This window comes from Corylus avellana, chromosome ca8 (assembly GCF_901000735.1).
Source record: "Corylus avellana chromosome ca8, CavTom2PMs-1.0".
Classification (NCBI taxonomy): Eukaryota; Viridiplantae; Streptophyta; class Magnoliopsida; order Fagales; family Betulaceae; genus Corylus; species Corylus avellana.
Window position 1 is genome coordinate 6204048 of NC_081548.1, and position 18704 is coordinate 6222751.

At 37.8% G+C, this 18704-nt stretch overlaps 1 protein-coding gene across 3 annotated transcripts; it reads left to right on the forward strand.

Annotated features, from left to right (window-relative positions):
* Nucleotides 1–373: 373 nt before the first annotated feature.
* On the forward strand, nucleotides 374–18704 carry LOC132189829 (protein arginine N-methyltransferase 1.5). Of its 3 annotated transcripts, XM_059604632.1 has the most exons (24): nucleotides 374–575; nucleotides 6653–6770; nucleotides 7085–7194; nucleotides 7796–7885; nucleotides 7983–8048; nucleotides 9159–9238; nucleotides 9355–9430; nucleotides 9529–9615; nucleotides 10110–10194; nucleotides 10447–10587; nucleotides 13302–13393; nucleotides 13512–13547; nucleotides 13631–13699; nucleotides 13933–14001; nucleotides 14138–14191; nucleotides 14297–14371; nucleotides 14741–14833; nucleotides 14921–15024; nucleotides 15971–16019; nucleotides 16107–16193; nucleotides 16438–16543; nucleotides 16975–17062; nucleotides 17749–17842; nucleotides 18469–18704. In XM_059604632.1, the coding sequence occupies exons 1-24, from the start codon at nucleotides 441–443 to the stop codon at nucleotides 18550–18552; spliced, it is 2088 nt and encodes a 695-aa protein (XP_059460615.1). In that variant the 5' UTR covers nucleotides 374–440; the 3' UTR covers nucleotides 18553–18704. The 3 variants fall into 3 exon arrangements, with proteins under 3 accessions (XP_059460615.1, XP_059460616.1, XP_059460617.1); XM_059604633.1 differs by lacking the exon at nucleotides 10447–10587; XM_059604634.1 differs by lacking the exon at nucleotides 6653–6770 and having other exon boundaries at nucleotides 487–575.

An 18704-nucleotide genomic window follows, 5' to 3' on the forward strand; every position in this document is an offset into this window, starting at 1 on the left:
AGCGAGGTTGTTTTGGTTCTTTATTTAAATTATTATTATTATTTTTTTAATTTTTTAAATTTGTTTCTTTTAAAAAATAGTTTGCAGTTAATGGCCAATTATTAAATAGCTGCTAACGGCCAGTTAAGTGCCTTGGCAGTTATAGTTAGCAGTTTTACCCCAAATACTAACTATAACCACTTTTTCACCCCTATCATAAAATACCCGGTATTAGTTGGGCTTCAATCCGATCCATCCCCACCAACCCCGGTTGTCACACCGTTTTGGTGAAGAATCCCGCCCAGTGCGCCCACTAGGCCCGCCCAAAACCCTAATTCCCAGCTCCTATTTACACCGACCATATCATTTACATTTCCCTTGGCTTCAATAAAAAAACCCTACCAAAACCCTTTCAGCTTCACTCACTCTCTCTCTCTCTCTGTGATTACAGTTGAAAGAAAATGCCGCTAGGGGAAAGGTCAGGGCATAAGGAGTCTCGGTACTGCGGGGTGGAGACTGAGTTCTACGATGACATTCCTCAGCTTTTGGCTTACAATATCTCTTCCGGTGGCTTCGATTTCGCCGTGGCTCCTCTGGTTCGTGCTACTATTTTTGCTTGCTATCATTGCTATTCTTTTGTACATTTTCATTTTGTTAGAAATGTTCTTTATCATTAATGTGAAATCGTTGTTCACTTTGCCTTATTCTTGTGCAAATCGCACTCTACACGCAAATGAAAGTTATCTGTAATGTATATGGTGGTGAATTAGTGTAGATGAGCGCATTGCGTTTGTATTTGTGGTATGGTGGCCAATTAGCCAGTCACATGGCAGCTTAATGGCTGTATTATTGTGTGAATGGTCAGTAAGCTCACCTAAATGAACGTTTTGTTTGCGGCCTTTGATAGTGAAGCTGTTGGCTATGGAGTTTCACTGTGGAGCTGTTAAGTACATTCATATCAATTTGTACTTCTATGTTTTTTGTTCAGAGTAATTAGCTATGTGTGTGATTTTAAGTCATGCTTGCTTGATTTCAAGTGATGGGGAAGATAGGTTTACGCTGTATGTAGTGGTGAATTAGTGTATATGTAGATGAGTGCATTGTGTTTGTATTTGTGGTATGGTGGCCAATTAGCCAGTCACATGGCAGCTTAATAGCTGTAAATTTTGTGTGAATGGTCAGTAAGCTCACCTAAAGGAACGTTTTGTTAGTGGCCTTTCATAGTGAAGCTGTTGGGCCATGGAGTTTCACTGTGGGGCTGTTAAGTACATTTATATCAATTTGTACTTCTTCTATGTTTTTTGTTCAGAGCAATTAGTCATGTGTGTGATTTTAAGTCATGCTTGCTTGATTTCAAGTGATGGGGAAGAAAGGTTTACGCTGTATATAGTGGTGAATTAGTGTATATGTAGATGAGTGCATTGTGTTTGTATTTGTGGTATGGTGGCCAATTAGCCAGTCACATGGCAGCTTAATAGCTGTAAATTTTGTGTGAATGGTCAGTAAGCTCACCTAAAGGAACGTTTTGTTAGTGGCCTTTGATAGAGAAGCTGTTGGGCCATGGAGTTTCACTGTGGGGCTGTTAAGTACATTTATATCAATTTGTACTTCTTCTATGTTTTTTGTTCAGAGCAATTAGTCATGTGTGTGATTGTAAGTCATGATTGCTTGATTTAAATTGATGTGGAAGAAGATAGGCTTATGATGTATATTGTGGCGAATTAGTGTATATATAGATGAGGGCATTGTGCTTGTATTTGTGGTATGGTGGCCAATTAGCCAGTCACATGGCAGCGTAATGGCTGTAATATTGTGTGAATGGTCAGTAAGCTCACCTAAATGAATGTTTTGTTAGTGGCCTTTGATAGTGAAGCTGTTGGGCTATGGAGTTTCACTGTGGGGCTGTTAAGTACATTCATATAATTTGTACTTCTTCTATGTTTTTCGTTAAGACTAATTAGCGATTTGTGTGATGGTAAATCATGTTTGCTTGATTTTAAGTGATGGGTAGGAAGATAGGTTTACGCCAGAGGCACAGACTTACACTGAATTGATTGATTGTTTTCAATGTTGAGCAAATATACTCTGTCAGACTTGGTATTGATAATAACTCATTATGGCACTCTATGTTACTTCAAGTAAATTTTAGCTTTGTAATGATCGTGCTGTGCATGTTTGGTTATTTACCAAGAGCTTGGAGGTATTATATGCTTTTGGTGGCCAATTAGCCGATCACATATTGCCTCACAGCTGCTGTTTTATGCGAATGGTCAGTAAGCTTACCAACAGCAGCACTTTTTTTATGGCCTTAGACGTGAAGCAAAAAGTTGGTTTCACCTTTTGGCTGTCAACTACATTGTTATGTGCAATAATCATGCTATGGCTTCCTTTGGACCAAGCATCTTTACGTTAGCAACACCTTCTTGGACACTCTGTATTATTTTCATTAGCGCTTTTGCCACAGTATTTGATACTTTCGATGGTTTATTGTAATGCACCAGTATTTGGAACTGGTTTATTTTGTCACATATCATTAGAGATGTTTTGGTCATGAATGAAAATAATTGGTGGTGTATTCTAGATTAAAATGGTTCGTGGTAGTAGTTGAGTTTTGAGTCTGTTTCTGTTTTACTTAGCTTCTAGTGGCTACCTAGCCATTTAGATGTTGGCTGAATGACTTTCATTCTTTCATTTTGTGTGACTGGTAGTAGGCTCACCTAATTTGTTGCCAGTAAAGGCGGTGAAACAAGGCATAGGCAGGGGCATGACCGTTACGAGATCCTTCAACTCTATCCAAACAAAGCATAGTAATTTGTTGCTAGCATTTAATTGTGAAGTGAGACATTCGTTTCACATATAGTTTTTTTTTTTTTTTTGGGGGGGGTAAGTACATCAAATAAGGATTACAATTAAAAACAGCAAAAAATAGCTAGGCAACCCAACAATAAGCCCATAAATAGATAGAGGAAACATAAGAAATGAGAGAATGCACCAAATGAATGACACAGACCTATGCATACTTGGCACGAACACCAAAAATTTTGGTTGCCAGTAAAGGCAGTGAAACAAGGCATAGGCAGCGGCATGACTGTTACGAGATCCTTCAACTCTATCCAAACCCCTTAGAGAAGCGGGCGTAAATAGGGACATGACCCACAAGATACCCTTTAACGCTACTTGAACACCTGTTGGGTAACAACTACAGTAGGAACGAAGAAACATAGGAAGGGAATTAGGGATAGACAACAAGAAAGCAACAAAAAAGTAACAAAAAATACAAACAACAACATTGGTGGAGGGTGGGGCGGAGGAAGGCAAGGTGGATACGGTTGAAAGCCAACGCGTGTAAGCCACTCGTCGGCGCGTGAAGACCATGCGTTGGTAGTGGATGTCGGGAGGCATAAAGCAACCTTAGAAGTTGGTAGCAGAGGTGGAAGATGGCGGGTGGGAGGAAAGGAGGCGTCATGCTGGCGTGTGGTGGTCGGTGGAGTTGTTGGTGGCAGCTAGAAGCTGAGAGGCTCGGGAGTAAGGTGGAATGGCTCGTCTGGGGGTGGAACTTCCTGAAGTGAACAAATTTGGTTTTGAAAAAACCAAATCCAAAAACTTCGAAAAGGAGGTAGATTTGAAATTGGGAACAGTTGGAGGAGGCGTAGAATGGACAATCTGCAGTAAAGGAGGAGACGACGGAGCTGTTGAAACAGGATAAATCGCCAAGGCGATGAATAGGGCCTCCTCCAAAGAGGTAAGTAGGGCCTCCAAAGAGGCAGTTGGAGCCTCAAAAGAGGTGGGAAAAGGAGGGGGGAGGAGGACGTGGGGAGTAGAGGGGAAAGGGGAGGAGGAGGGAGGAGTATCTTGGTTGTGTTTCATGGGTTTGAAGGTTGGGGTTAGAGAGAAGAGAGAGTGTTGTTTCACATATAGGTCTTTTTTAGTTAATTGTATGGCTTTTTTAATTCAATAAATTTTGCATGAATGCTAGTAAGTTTGCAATATGGGCAAAATTCCGCAGTTGTTATAGCATTGGTTGACAGAATTCGAAATCCTTGTGGGTGGACCAAGGTGTTTACAACTAGTTACTCTATGGTGAATGATTATCAATGCCTTTAACTTATGTAACATGAAGGAAGAAACAAAATCCAGAAAGCTTGGTTTAAATAGTAATAGAGAAGTAATTCATAAGAAAAAGTAATAGCGAAGTAAGATAGAAAAATTTCTTATGTTAGTTCTCTAAATGTAGGCATATAAATGGATCCCACATTCATTTTTGGAATGATGCTAGAAATGGTTCTCAAGTTGTCTTTCCTTGAACCTATTCTATAGCTTGTGAGAAAGATACCTTAGTGTCTTATTACTTGGACTTCTCCAACAATTATATCTATTGGAATCTGACTTTCATTAGGGTAGTTCAAGATTAGGACCTGGAGCCCTTCATCTGTTCCTTGACCTATTATACTCCTAAAAATACCCATTCAAGGGAGTTGGACAAAATGTTGTGGACCCAACATGCGATCACGGGTTCCTTTGGCGGTCTCGCTAGTGGCTGGAGCCCTTCAGTACTGGTTGGTTACTCCAGTTGAAGAACGTGATCACTCCTTCTCTACAGATTTTGTTGGGGAGGTGGTGGATTTGGTTCCCTTTTCTTTTGGGCTTTCACTGGTGAACCATTGTGGCTTTGAGCCTAATTGGGCTTGGCAAGACGGAGGGGTAGATGGTTTTGCTTCATGAGAATTCGAAGTGAAGGAGGTCACCAATTTTTTCGTAGAATTTCCTTATGAAGAGGCTCTCTTCCAAGTTGTGTGCTTTGCTGAATAACCCAAGGGGTTTCTCTTTATCAAAAAAGGTGGTGCAGGGGGACTGTTCTAGGAAAGGTAAGGATAAACGTGTTAAGAGTTTTTTTTGACACCGTTGTTACCTGACATTGTCTGGAGCTGGATATGTTCTCGGTGGTGGAGCCCACTTCGTTGAATTGTTGTCCAGCGGTAAAGAATAAGAAAAAAGCTGGGACGCTGCCTTTAGACTGGGGTTTGCAGATTGTAAAGGAAATCCACCATTTTGTGGGGGCTTTCATGTGATGGGTTTTGAAGAGGGGCTCCTGGTCATGTTTGTGGCTATTGAAGCGAGCAATTTTGAGCAGGGAGCGGGTTCTTGTTTGAACCTAGGAAAAAAAGGTAATAGAGAACCAAGAAGGTTATCCTGTTCCATTAATTATGATGCGTACAGTGGCAGTTCTTTCCGGGGTAGGAACAATGGGAGGGTTGAAAGTGGGATTTTTGAAGCCTAAGTTGCTTTCTTGGAATGCGAGAGGCTTGAATGAGGGTGACAAGTGGTTGAGAGTCAGAAATCTCCTTAGGTAGTTGAAGGTGGACATTATCTGTTTATAGGAAACTAAACTGGAGGTTATTTCTAGTAGTGTTGTGAAGCTTGTGGGGATGTCAACATGTGGATTGGTGTTACTCAGCTTCAAGAGGGGGAGAAGATTGAGTGTGTGGGAAAGTTTGTTGTTTCCTAATTATAATAGTGTTAGAAGGTCTCTTTGGGAGGAGTTGGTTGGCCTAATTAGTTGGTGGCATATGCCGTGGTGCATTGGAGGTGGTTTCAATGTCACCCGTTTTCCTAGTGAAAGATTAGAGGAAGCTTGTTATTGCCCCGCTATGATGGAGTTTTCTAACTTTATTTTTGAGCATGATCTCATGGATCTTCCCCTTGCAGGGGGTCTTTTATGTGGTCTAACAATAATAGTTATTTTTAATAAATTATTAATCGTCAAAAAAATGTTTAGAGTTTTCATATTTAATTTGTGTACCAAATGTATGACATAACCTCGTTAGTTTGTGCATTACTCAAATTTTCTTTCAATGCTGATAGTTGTTATATTTGTTCTTTTGTAATTCTCTGTGGTTGTTTGACTGTGCCCTTCCATCCGTATATCTCAAACTTTTGCGTCTCTTGTTTCATATATCATTTTCATTTCAGTAGTTTTCTTTCTATCCATAACTCGGTTTCATGCCACTCAAATTTAATCTCACTTATCTAGGATAAAACATGGCAAATACTTTTTTTTGGGTAATAGTTTCTTTTGAATGTATTAGATGTCTGAATCAGTTTTTTTTTTTTTTTTTTCTCTTCATTTTTTTAAACTTTTCTTTTCAATACATTCTTGCTCTTGTATGATATTTTGATGAATGCATCTTGTCCTGAGCAAAGTTGGTACATAATTTTTTGATAAGTTTCTTGAACAAAGTCGGTTGTAGGGGATGTTCAAATTGCATTAGATGTAAACTTGTTACTTTTACCATCCATGAATAAATATTTTAATTTAACTTTGATGCCCATCAAACCCACATTTCAGTTTTTAAAGAACTATCAGGATTCCAAGCACTATAATTTCTGATTAGTTTGCTATTTGGTGAGTGGGACAAGCACGGATTGGACATCTATTCCTACTGTGGGGTTGCTAAAATGTGGATTTTGCAAAAGCATGAACGTGATTTATGGGTGTAAGAACAATCAATTTACAAATGTTGCATTTTGATCGCACATGTACACACTCTCTATTTGATCAAAGTCAAGATTAGTGTACGTGAAATTTGTTTTTTGACTTGGGAATAAAAGACATATTTCTTGTATGTTTGAACACACAATAGCAGTTACATATTTATATGACATCATGGTGTAGATGGATCCCGCTTATCGGCCAAGCTTAATGGAGAAAGGCACTGGTGGATCGGGTGTTCTGCCCTTTGCTGGGTCAGACTTGGTTTTGAGCCCATCCCAATGGAGTAGTCATGTTGTGGGTATGAATTATTCTCTACCATTATTTATTGTTAGCAACAAGGTGAGATCTTGTTAAGAGTGTAGTTGAATTGGTGATCCAGCTGGCTAAGGTCATTTAACGCATTGTTACTGGTTATAGAGAGATTATGGCAGCTGCTAAGGTCATTTCTACCTATTATATTTATTGCTCTTTCATTATGATGTGCCTTCACCATGAAATCTCAGGGGATGCTGCTTGATTAAATGATAGGCTAATTTGTTATTTTTTGTTGTATCCATTTGGCACTGTAAATCTTGGAACTCCCTTAGAAAGTGGGCTCTTAAATTTATTCAGGAAAAATTAGCTCATGGATTGACTTGGACTCGGAGGATGAGATTCTTCGGATGGATTCTGAAACCACTCTGAAGCAAGAAGTAGCTTGGGCTTCTCATCTTTCCCTTCAGGTTTGTGACATGTTGATAATTTTGCATGCCGGATGCACTTCAATGAGAGAAATGAACTTGTGAACTATTTCTCCTTCCTACAAAACTGTCTTGCTCACCTAATTATCTGTCCATAATATTTTTCCCATCGTGAAAAGGGCACCAAATTATCCCTTACTCTGATTGAATAACATGTTTAAGAATTGTTCCCTGCATTCCATCCTCAAGCTATGGGTGGACAATTTTGGGAAAACTAAATGCATGGATATGATATGTGAATTCTTTACTTGAGTCCTAAATATATTAGCTTTCCCAAAGAAAGTCTTTTTGGGGCTATAAGAAGTACCTGTATTTGTCATCTGATTAACATGCAACAAGAATCAAGTATAGTGACTAGTTGATGAGGTCCATTTTATCTTTACTAATTCTAATACTGAATATGTGATTGAAGCTTCCGTATGGAAGTACTGTAATATATCCTATTTGTTTGAGGAGTGTGCATTTATGGTGGTTGCAGTATGTGTCATTCTTTGACATGTGGTCGTTTCCTGAAAAACCCCATTTATATATGTGATTAAAGGCTAATGTTTTTCACTGTTTACCGTTTACTTATCTGCTGCAGGCATGCCTTCTTCCTGCTCCTAAGGGAACATCATGTGCTAATTATGCTAGGTGTGTTAATCAGATATTACTGGGCGTAAACAATATGCAGGTGCCACTCTATACCAAATTTGTACTTTTTTTTTTTTTTTTTTTATTTTTCTTTTCTGTCTCATTATTTCTTTGTTCTTATTACTTCCGTTTTAAAGTTGTGGCTTAGGATTCCCTTGTTGAAGACAGATGATGACTCTATGGATATAAACTCCAATAGTTTGGTGAGTAGTCACCTTCAATTGCACTTAATCTTACCTTGAAAGATCTTTTGTACTCGATCTTAAATATCAAATCGAACTCTTTAGCAGACAGTCTATGAGCTTAACCCAACGCACCAATAAAATGACTCTTTGACTGCTACATGGTGGCCAAAGTAATTATTGAAACTGTGGCCTTTGTCCCACACTGACCCTGCAGGTCGGTGAGTTTAGGGCCATATGACCCACAAAGCATGACTATAAATTTGTGGTCTTGTGTTGTCTTTGCCTCTTGTGGGGAGCTTGCTTTGTGCTTATGTTGGTGTGTTTGGACTGAGTTAAGAAGCCAAATGTTTTGGCCCGTGCAATGTCCTCTGAATGAACTTGAGGTTTGTTTTTTTTGGGAGAAACTTCACTTAACTACCCTAAATTTTCATCACTTTTGCAATTACCTCTCCAAAGTTCAAAAACTCTCAATTTAGGGTATCGAACTTTTAATTTTTTGCAATGTTCCCCTTCCGTTAAGTATGTCAAAATTTTCAAAATACTCATGTTTTTTATTATAAAAAGTAAAATAAAAATTGCAAAGTTCAAGCATTGGTCAGGATTTAACGGAATTTTTAAAAATATCTACACTTGACTCTTTGCAATTTTTTTATTTTTTATTTTTTTACACAAGGGTATTTTGGAAAATTTGATAAGATTTGACAGAAAATCCTAATAGAAAGGGAACATTGCAAATAATTGAAATTTTGATATCCTAAATTGAGAGTTTTTGAAATTTGGGGGGTACTTTAAAAACGTATGGAAGTCTAGGTGGGGGTTTTGTGAATTTTTTTTTTTTTTTTTTTTGCCTTTTGTGCCTGGATGACGGATTCTACTTCTTGATCTTGTTGGACTCTTATGAGTCGTATGAGACTGTTTTTAGCACCCTTTTTTGTGAATTTAATGGCTATTTTGCATCTGGTGAAAAAGTAAAAAAGAACTATCAGAAATGATGATCGACTTACCTAACAATGACCTTTTTGATTTGGACACATAAAAAATGAGAACTGAAGGTTTAGAAATTGTCAAGAAATGGCTGTTTAAGGTGCCTACTATATTTTTGTTTACCTCTTTGTTTCTGCCACACAGGTTGATTCCTGGGAGCTGTGGAATTCATTTCGTATGCTTTGTGAACATCACAGTCAATTGTCAATTGCCCTTGATGTTTTGTGAGTTAAATAAGGCCTATGATCCATTGTATTTCTATAAAGCTACTATTTAGAAGATATTGTGCAAGAATGACCACCTATTATTCTCAGTACTTATTGTACTCACCTGTTCATAGGAGTTCACTACCTTCAGCAAACTCACTTGGACGTTGGTTTGGAGAGTCTGTAAGAGCAGCGATTATAGATACTGATGTCAGTATGTCTTTAAGGTTTATTATCATCTCTTTAGAAGATTAAGCATACTGCTTTTTTACTTCACCTATGTGATGAGGTTGTTGTTGCTTCGGCAGTCTTTTCTAACTAATGCTAGGGGTTATCCATGCTTGTCAAAGCGCCACCAGAAGCTAATTACGGAGTTTTTCAACCATTCTGTTCAGGTATCTAGAATGGAATTCAAACTTCATCGACTCTTACGCTCCTGTGGAGAATTTTTTTTTTTTTTTTGCTGCTCATCCCCCACCTTGAGGGTTAAAAAACCCTGGTAAAATGCTGTGAGGAACTTTTGTATCTCAAAAAATGGCCTGAAATGAAGTATGAGAGTGATAGATTCTCTTTGGGTGATGATCCATTGCATATCAACGTGGTACTTGGTTCCATTCTGGAATTGACTGGTATTAATTGGCTTTTTCCATCATGGTTTTAGATCCAAAAGGTGTTGGTGTAACATGCATGGTAATTGTTGCACGCGAAGAATCATTATTTAGATGGCTTGTGAAATTTTGATATTGCATCAAAGTACTTCAAATTTGATGCAGTCTTTGTATTGAATTGAGAGTGATAGTCCAAGTCAGTGGTCTGTCTTATATCTCGCAATTACTTCACTTTATTTCAAATTTTAGTAATCTGTGTCCTTGGAAATGTCTATTCTCAGATTGTCATATCTGGAAAACCAGTACATGGTCTTCCAAAGGGGAGTGCAGATTTGGCTGCCAATAATAATGATAGTAATTTCGATGGTGAGTTCCTACCTCTGGCTAGTAAGTGTATGATGCTGAGTCTTGTTGGAAATTGGTTTAGTAATTATTTTTTTGGAGAAAGAAATATAAATGGTTGAATGGGACAATTGATATTTTCTTCTGTTTTTCTTTAGAATGCTAATGATTGAGCACTAGTAACATGAGTTGTAGTTTATGACTGCACATGATATTGTGGTTATCATGTCGTAGTATCTTTTTTGTTTCTATCCATGATAATCTGTTGTACATCAGATTGGGTCCTGCAGAAGGTGAAGGATTGTGTGGGAATATCGTGTGAGGGGTTTGAAGAGGAAAACAAGGCTTTGTTTACAGCCATTGAAGCAAGTCATTACAAGGATAAATTGGCCTCCTTTTCCAACCCAGCTAACAAAGGTAAAGGAGAATTAAAAAGATTGGCATGTTCTTTTAATTATGACTTTGAAGATGGAAGTTCTAGCCAAGGCAGAGAGTTAAGGGGAAGGATTTTTCAGTTCATTATGAAGCCTAGATTGCTACCCTGAAATGTAAGAGGGTTGAATGAGGGGAATAAACACCTAAGAGTTAGAAATTTGCTAAGAGAGTGGAAGGCAAATGTTAATTTTTTTAGGAAACTAAATTGGCGCATGTCTTGTAGTGTTGTGCATATTTTTTGGGGGTTGCCAACATGTGGATTTCTGTTGTTTAGATTCAAATGGGGCTTCTGGTGGGATTTTGCTCTTAAGTGGGATAGGAGGGTGGTGGGAAAAAGTCAAAGAGTTTGTGAGGGAGTTTGTTGTTACCCGTTCTTTTAAAAATTCTAAAATGTAGTCCGAATTTCAATTAAGATGGAAAGTTTTTATGGGATGAATTGGCTGATTTGCTTCGTTGGTGAAACTTTCCGTGGTGCATTGGAGGAGATTTCAATTTCACTCGATTTCCGAGTGAGAGATTAGGCGAATTCGTCTGTTTCTGTCCAGTTGTGGTGAAGTTCTCTTATTTCATTTTCGATAAGGGGCTCATGGTTATTCATCTTGTAGGCTAAACATTTACATGGTCAAACAATTTGGATCCGCCCTCTTGGCATAAAATTGATAGATTTTTCATTTCTCTTGATTGGGAAGCGCGGTTTCCTAAATCGTCCCAGATGAGACTGCCATGACTTTCGCCGGAACATTTCCCTATTCTTCTTGATTGTGCAGGCGTTCATGGAGGTAGAAGGCATTTCAAGTTCCAAAATATGTGGTTAAAATCATAGGGTTCTTTGGATAGGGTGAAACAATGGTGAACTTCTTACGACTTTCAAGGTTCTCTGAGTTTCATTTTGGCTTGCAAACTGAAGGCATTGCAAGCTAATTTATGAGTTTGGATTGAGATGTTTGGCAACATGGAGATAGAAAAAATATTTTTTTGATGATTTACGAGTTCTTGACGGTTTGGAAGAAGAGAGCTTTATGTGATGAGGAGAAAATGAGGAAGGGTAAAGCTGTTAGTGATTTGGAGAGGATATCTCTTTTAGAAGAGGTGAGTTGGAGGTAGGAACCAAGGGTGTTGTGGTTAAGAGAGGGTGGCAAGTGCATGAAGTTCTTTTATCGACTAGTCAACTCGAATATAAGAAATAACTTCATCAATTGAGAGATGGATGTCTTTGCTTTGATTTTTAATATATTGTACTCCTTTATATTGAGGGCGGGGAGGTAAAGAGAAGCTTTGTTGGGCCATCTCTAAGAGAGGTTTGTTTGACGTTAAATCATTCTACAATGCCCTTGCTCCCATGATGGTTCTCCCTTACCGTGGAAGCATAATTGGCGGAGTAAGGCTCTCTTGAGAGGAGTGTTGTTTACTTGGTCAGCCGCCTTTGGAAAGATCCTCACTTTGAATAATCTAAGGAAGTAACATGTCTTTGTGGTCGATTGGTATTGTATGTGTAAGAGGAGTGGGGAGTTTGTGGATCAACTTCTCCACTTTGAGGTTGCTAGTGCCTTGTGGGGTGTTAATTTTAGTCGTATTGGGCCGTCTTGGGTTATGCCTAGAAGCGTGGTAGACCTTTTCGCTTGTTGGAGAGGGTTATATGACATTTCTTAGAGTGCAACAATATGTAACATGATGTTGCCTTTCCTTTTGTGATGTCTTTGGAGGGAAATAAATAATAGGTTTCGAAGGCTGTAAGCGGATGGTATTGAAACTAGAGTCTTTTACCTCTCGACAACAGTTTTAGACTTTCCTAATGTACTTGATTTTCATGCTTTTCTTGATTTTTTTTCCTTTCTAGCTAGGTGTTTCTCTTTTATACTTGTGTAGTTGGATTGCACCTTTTTGCGCTTTCTAATAAAATTTTGATTACATATTAGTGGAATGCATCTTTTTTACGAGATGAATAGGATTGGGAGTTAGATGTTGTGCTTGCATTTTTGAGTGGCGTTCTTTGTTTGGTTGGCTATGTTAGAAAAGATTCTCACTGTAGATAACCTAAGGAAGCGACATATCATTGTAATAAATTGGTGTTGCATGTGCAAGAGAATGAGAATCCGTTGATCACCTTTTATTCCCTGTGCGATTGCTAGTGCCTTATGAAATATACTATTTTCAATCTTTTTGGGTTAGATTGGGTCATGCCTAGATGAGTGGTAGACCTCTTCGCCAGTTGGAGAGGGCAATCTGGTAGTCTTCATAGTGTAGGACTTGTGCGGCAATGTGGAAGATAGTTCTATCTTGCCTAATGTAGTGTATTTGGAGGGAAATAAATAATTGAAGTTTTGAATACCGTAAGAGGATGGTGGTGGAATTAATGGCTTTTTTCCTCAATACTCTACCATTGGTAAACGGATCCTCTCTATTTCAAATGAAATGGAGAGGAGCCAGTTCCTTACTTTAAGAGGGGTAATATTGTCATTTTACTTTTTTGGACAATATTCCCCCTCTAGAATAAGGGACTGATTTTGAGGATCTTTCTCCCTACCACTGACTACTGACTACTGCCTTTGATTGCTTTCATTTTTCTAGCTTTCATGATTTTCTTGACATTTTTTCTTTTTCTGGTTTTTTGTTTCACTTGTATTCTTGGGTTACGCCCTTGTACTTTTTAATGCATTTTGATTACTTATCAAAAATAATTTATTCTTGCCATTCAGGTGTACATAGACATCCCCTGAGGTCATATTTGGACTATGTTGGTTATCTTTATCAAAGAATGGATCCACTTCCTGAACAAGAAAGATTTGAGGTAGCTTGTTGTCCCTCTCTCTCTCTCTCTCTCTCTCTCATATGCACAGAAATGGGAGTAAGTCTTTACCTGTTATTGTTTTTCTTTTGAGCATCTATCTTTTGTATGTATTGCACAGCTTGGTTACAGGGATTTTTTACAGTCGCCCTTGCAAGTAAGTTTTTTCTGCCTGGTGCTATATTTTTTTCACACTCTTGTAGTAATTACAAGCTGGGCCTTTCTATTATTTGAATGCAGCCTCTGATGGATAACCTTGAGGCTCAAACCTATGAGACATTTGAGAAAGATGCAGTGAAATACATTCAGGTATGACTGCGTTCTGTGATTCTTTTTTTCATGTAATTTTTTTTTTTTAAGTTCTGATGGTTGGCAGTCCTGTTGATAGGCGATAGTCTATATCTTTAGTAGGTATACAGACTATGATTGGCAGTTTTGTGGTTGTGCGATGTACTATTTATATGGCGTGATTGCTACATAATTGCAACTAGTGATGTATTTATTTGTTTGAATTAATATTCATGCTGTTTATTATTTGCTAGTACCAAAGGGCAATTTGTAAGGCTTTGCAAGATAGAGTCCCTGATGGAAAGGCATTGATGATAACCACTGTAAGAGATCCATGGCTTTTGCAATTTCTTCGATTTTTTTTTATTTTTTTTATCAGTACGTCCATATATGTACATGATTTTGTTTTTGTAGTCTAAAACTATGACTTGATTTGATTTTCCTTAATTGTGTGGCAAGGTATTGATGGTTGTGGGAGCAGGACGTGGACCTCTTGTTAGGGCGTCATTGCAAGTACATTCCTCTACTTGCTGCTTATTTGTCTTTAGACTGCATTCTGCATGGTGAAACTTAATTTCTTTATTATTTATGTTCTATTTTCCTCCTTTTCATACATAGGCTGCTGAAGAAACCGGGCGCAAGCTTAAAATTTATGCTGTGGAGAAAAATCCTAATGCAGTTGTTACACTACATGTGAGTTGCAGATCTTTTTGTTTTGCAAACTGTGGTACCTTGCCAGAACTTAGTTAACATGCTGGAAAATATGCAAATAATTGTCATATTGGTTCATAAACTACTGAAGTCAATTAGACTGATTCTTTTTTAATTTCTGATTTAGAATTTTATCATTTAACCTAGGTAAGCAGATAATTCAAATGCTTGGTTTTCCTTTTTTTTTTGACCCTTCTAGCTATGTGGTTTTTCTTGTATACTTCATGTGTACCTGAGGGCGCCTTATACTTTTTATGATATTTCAGCTACTTATCAAAAAAGAAGTTATCTTTTGAGCATTGCCATTGCTCACCTTTTACTAGCACTGTAACATTTTATTTTTTGGAGCAGAGTCTAGTCAAGCTAGAGGGCTGGGAAAACATTGTTACCATAGTTTCTAGCGATATGCGGTACTGGGATGCTCCTGAGAAAGCTGATATTTTGGTATGTGCATATTACCGTGGCAAATCAATTTTTATATCATTATACCCCTTTGATGCCTGCTTATTTCTTTGCCCTTTTGTTTCTTAGGTTAGTGAACTGCTAGGTTCTTTTGGTGACAATGAACTGTCTCCTGAATGCCTTGATGGAGCCCAGAGGTTTTTGAAAGATGATGGGATTTCAATACCGTCCTCGTAAGTATAGTATTCTTTTCAAGTCATTGATTTTTATACTTATATAAAAAGTATCTAGGATTGTTATTCTTGCTGAGGAATTTGGATGGGCGATATGCTTGTTTACTTAATGGTTGGCATGCATATAAGGAAAGATCAATGGGCAATATGCTTCATTACTTGATGGTTAGTAATACTTGGTATTCATATACCACACTCCATCTCTGTTTCTGTCTCTTTTCACTCTCCTTTTCTTATTGGCTGTCTTTCAATCCTATGGTTAGGCTTTGTGGTCAATTGGGATTAGTTTCATTCAGTTCATTAGCCTTTCAATAAGATCTAGTTTAGGGCTGGCAAACCGGGTTGGCCTGCTTGACTCGCCAATCCGTTAAGGTTCACCCCGGACATGACCTGTTTAGTTAAACGGGTCGAACCCTTTAACCATGATACGGCCCACTTGTTTAACTCCTTTGGCCCAACCCACAAGACCAGTACCCATTTCGACCAAAACACAACCTGTTTGAACCTGTATTTATTAGATAAAAATATATATAATTTCATAAATGTGTCAAACGGGTCAACCAACGGCACTGAGCTCTGCTTTCCAAATCTTTATTAGTGAATGGGAAATGGTGAAAATGATATTGCTCTTGATGTGTACATTGTACTGCCAATAAGGGTTTACATGGTAAAACCCCCATTGAGCAGTTGCCCCTTGTCAGTTGTCAAGTGTTTGCGGAAGTTATGTGATTCAGTGGCAAGAGAGATTGTTCTCTTAAGTCATTCTTAGGCCAATGGTTGCTCAAGGGGTTGACTTTTCTCCCAGGAAGCGGTTTGAAAGTGCAGTTATATACCAACTATTAAAGAGTCTTGTTGAGCAGAATAGAAGTTGACTCATTTATTGATGCCTCATTAGTATTTTCATATAATATGCTTCTTTCATGAAATTATGATATGCCTCTTTCAGATACACAAGTTTCATTCAACCAATAACAGCTTCAAAGCTGTATAATGATGTATGTCCCTTGTCTTTATGCTCTAAAATTGCGTCTTTATTTTCTAATTAAAGCATTTTGTTTGAACTATTTCGGGTTACCTTGCAGGTTAAGTCACATAAAGATGTTGTGCACTTCGAAACTGCTTACGTTGTCAAACTGCACAATGTAGCAAGGCTTGCTCCTTCTCAACCTGTGAGTTTTTGTTTCGGATGGCTTTCTATCCTACTTATGAAAAGAAAAAGGCATACTAACCCTAATGTGAAAACATTATTTGGTCTATGCTTGTCTTCTAATATATTGGTACTTGTTTGTTATAGTATTTAATTGATATATTCTTAACATGTTTTATGTCGTCTCATGTGGCAATATTTTCTTCTCCCTAGGAAACTTGATATTAATTTGTTTGTGTAATTCCTTTTGTTTTCCACTTTGACAGGTCTTTACATTTACTCATCCAAATCGGTCGACTAACAAAAGCAATCAGCGCTACATGAAGCTTCAGTTTGACATACCCAGTGAGACTGGATCTTCCATGGTGCATGGTATGGGATGGCTGAGTTTTATTTATGTTCTGTAGTTGAAGATGAATTGTCCAGATCTATCATATTGCCCATGAACTTGTTTTTGGGGATGTTGTCCTTTTACTCCTATGAATATCAGGCTGGTACTCTTACAATTATCTTGAACCAGTGTAGGAAATTTTCAAAATAGTAGCATAGGATAAGAAACATGCTGTTGAAGTCCAGGTGATAAATTTAGAAGGTTTATACATTTTTACCTAGCTCAGCTTAGTTTTAACCACCCAAACCAGGGTGTAGGGCACCATGCCTTTAATCCACACTTCATTAGTTCTTTTTCTTTAATAGTTTTGGATAAAGTCATGTTAATTTTTCCCCAAATGCCGAAGAGTTTTTTATCTTCTTTTTCCGGTGGGATATTTCAGATTGACCTCTTTTGCGCACCTTATTCACAGGATTTGCTGGCTATTTTGATGCAAAATTATACAAAGATATACATCTTGGTATTGAACCAACAACAGCAACACCAAACATGTTCAGCTGGTAAGGCATCTGATTCCCTTCTATTTTACGTGCGAGATACTTTTTCACTTCAATCCTGTGATCCTTAATGTAGCACCCGGCAATTGCTATTAATAGCTCAAATATGTTTTGGGATCTCCCGCTTCTTTGTTTCCAACCATATCATGTAATTCAGATCTCTCTCATCTGCTCTCAAGTACACAGTATGGCTTTTTATTTGTGGGCTATACGATGTGTGTGAGGGAGCTCAGTTATTAACCAATTTTGGTGAAATATTGTCCACACTTTTAGACTTTTAGTACAAAGGGTGAAACGCCCGAGGCCGAGCGCTTCCTTCTTGAGGTAGGGGTGGCGTGGTATTCCACGGGAGAGGTTTAATTGTGGCGCACGATAGTGTGATAGGCGCACATTAGCAACATGGGGGCTGCCACAACCGCTCTGCTGCTCTAGCTTTCTGCAGCCAGAGCGAGGGATTGCCCTACATTTCCTTTTTTTAAAAAAAAATATTAATTTTACTATTATATCCCTATGTGTTTTTACCTATCGTAAAAAAGTTTTAGTAAACAAAAAAAAAAAAAAAGTAAAAGAAAATATATTTTGTACTCCGTATAACATTGGCATTATATGCTGAAGATGAACCTGAGGTGAATTATGTGATGGTTCTTTTCTGAATGCTTGGCTGTTGATTTTCTCCTTGTGTTATTCAGGTTTTCAATATTTTTCCCACTGAGGACGCCAGTAGTTGTGCATCCTGGTTCTTCTCTAGAAGTACATTTTTGGCGTTGTTGTGGTCCTGCCAAGGTAAATTCTTTTACTACACGTCTAGGATTTATTAATATCTTTTGTAGATTTATTATTTGGGAAAAACCAAATTTAGTCCTTATGTTTTCATGTGATTTTAATTAAGTCCTTTGGTTTTCATATGATTTCAAATAAATCTCTGTCGAGTTATCCAATTAATTGATGGTATGCCATGTCAGACCAATCAATTAATGCTACATGAATCTTGTTTGGCACGACATGTGCCAATTAAAAATGTACTCTAAATAACGACTTCAAAAATTTAAAAGCAATTTTTTTTTTTTTAGAAAAAGAGGTGGCCAGCCAATTTTGTCACTTGGCACGTACAATTGACATGACTTGTCAAATGAGTCATAACATTAATTGATTGGTTTGATATGACATACCGTCAATTAATTAGACAGTAAGTTGACAGAGATCTAATTTGAATGAGAGGGAAATTTAAGAACATAATTATCAAAATTGAAAATTCAAAGGATTAAATTAAAATCGCATGAGAACCTAAGGACTAAATTTGATTTTTTTTTCTTTGAGCACCGTTGTCAAACTGTGTTGTCCAAGTACAATAGCAATGAGCAGGAAATTTTGGATAATTCCTAATGATGTTTAGTTGTGGAATGCGGCAGGTTTGGTATGAATGGTGCATTACATCTCCTTCACCGTCATCCATTCAAAACAGCAATGGACGTTCATACTGGGTAGGCCTCTAGTATTACTTGATTCTGTATATTTGTTTTCATGATCCAGACAGTTTTGATGTAACATTCACATACCGCTAGAGGTCAAACCCGTTGGGTGCTCTGAATCTTGTATTCATAATGTCACTCAATTGTAATGTACAATATAATGTTGAGATTCTTCT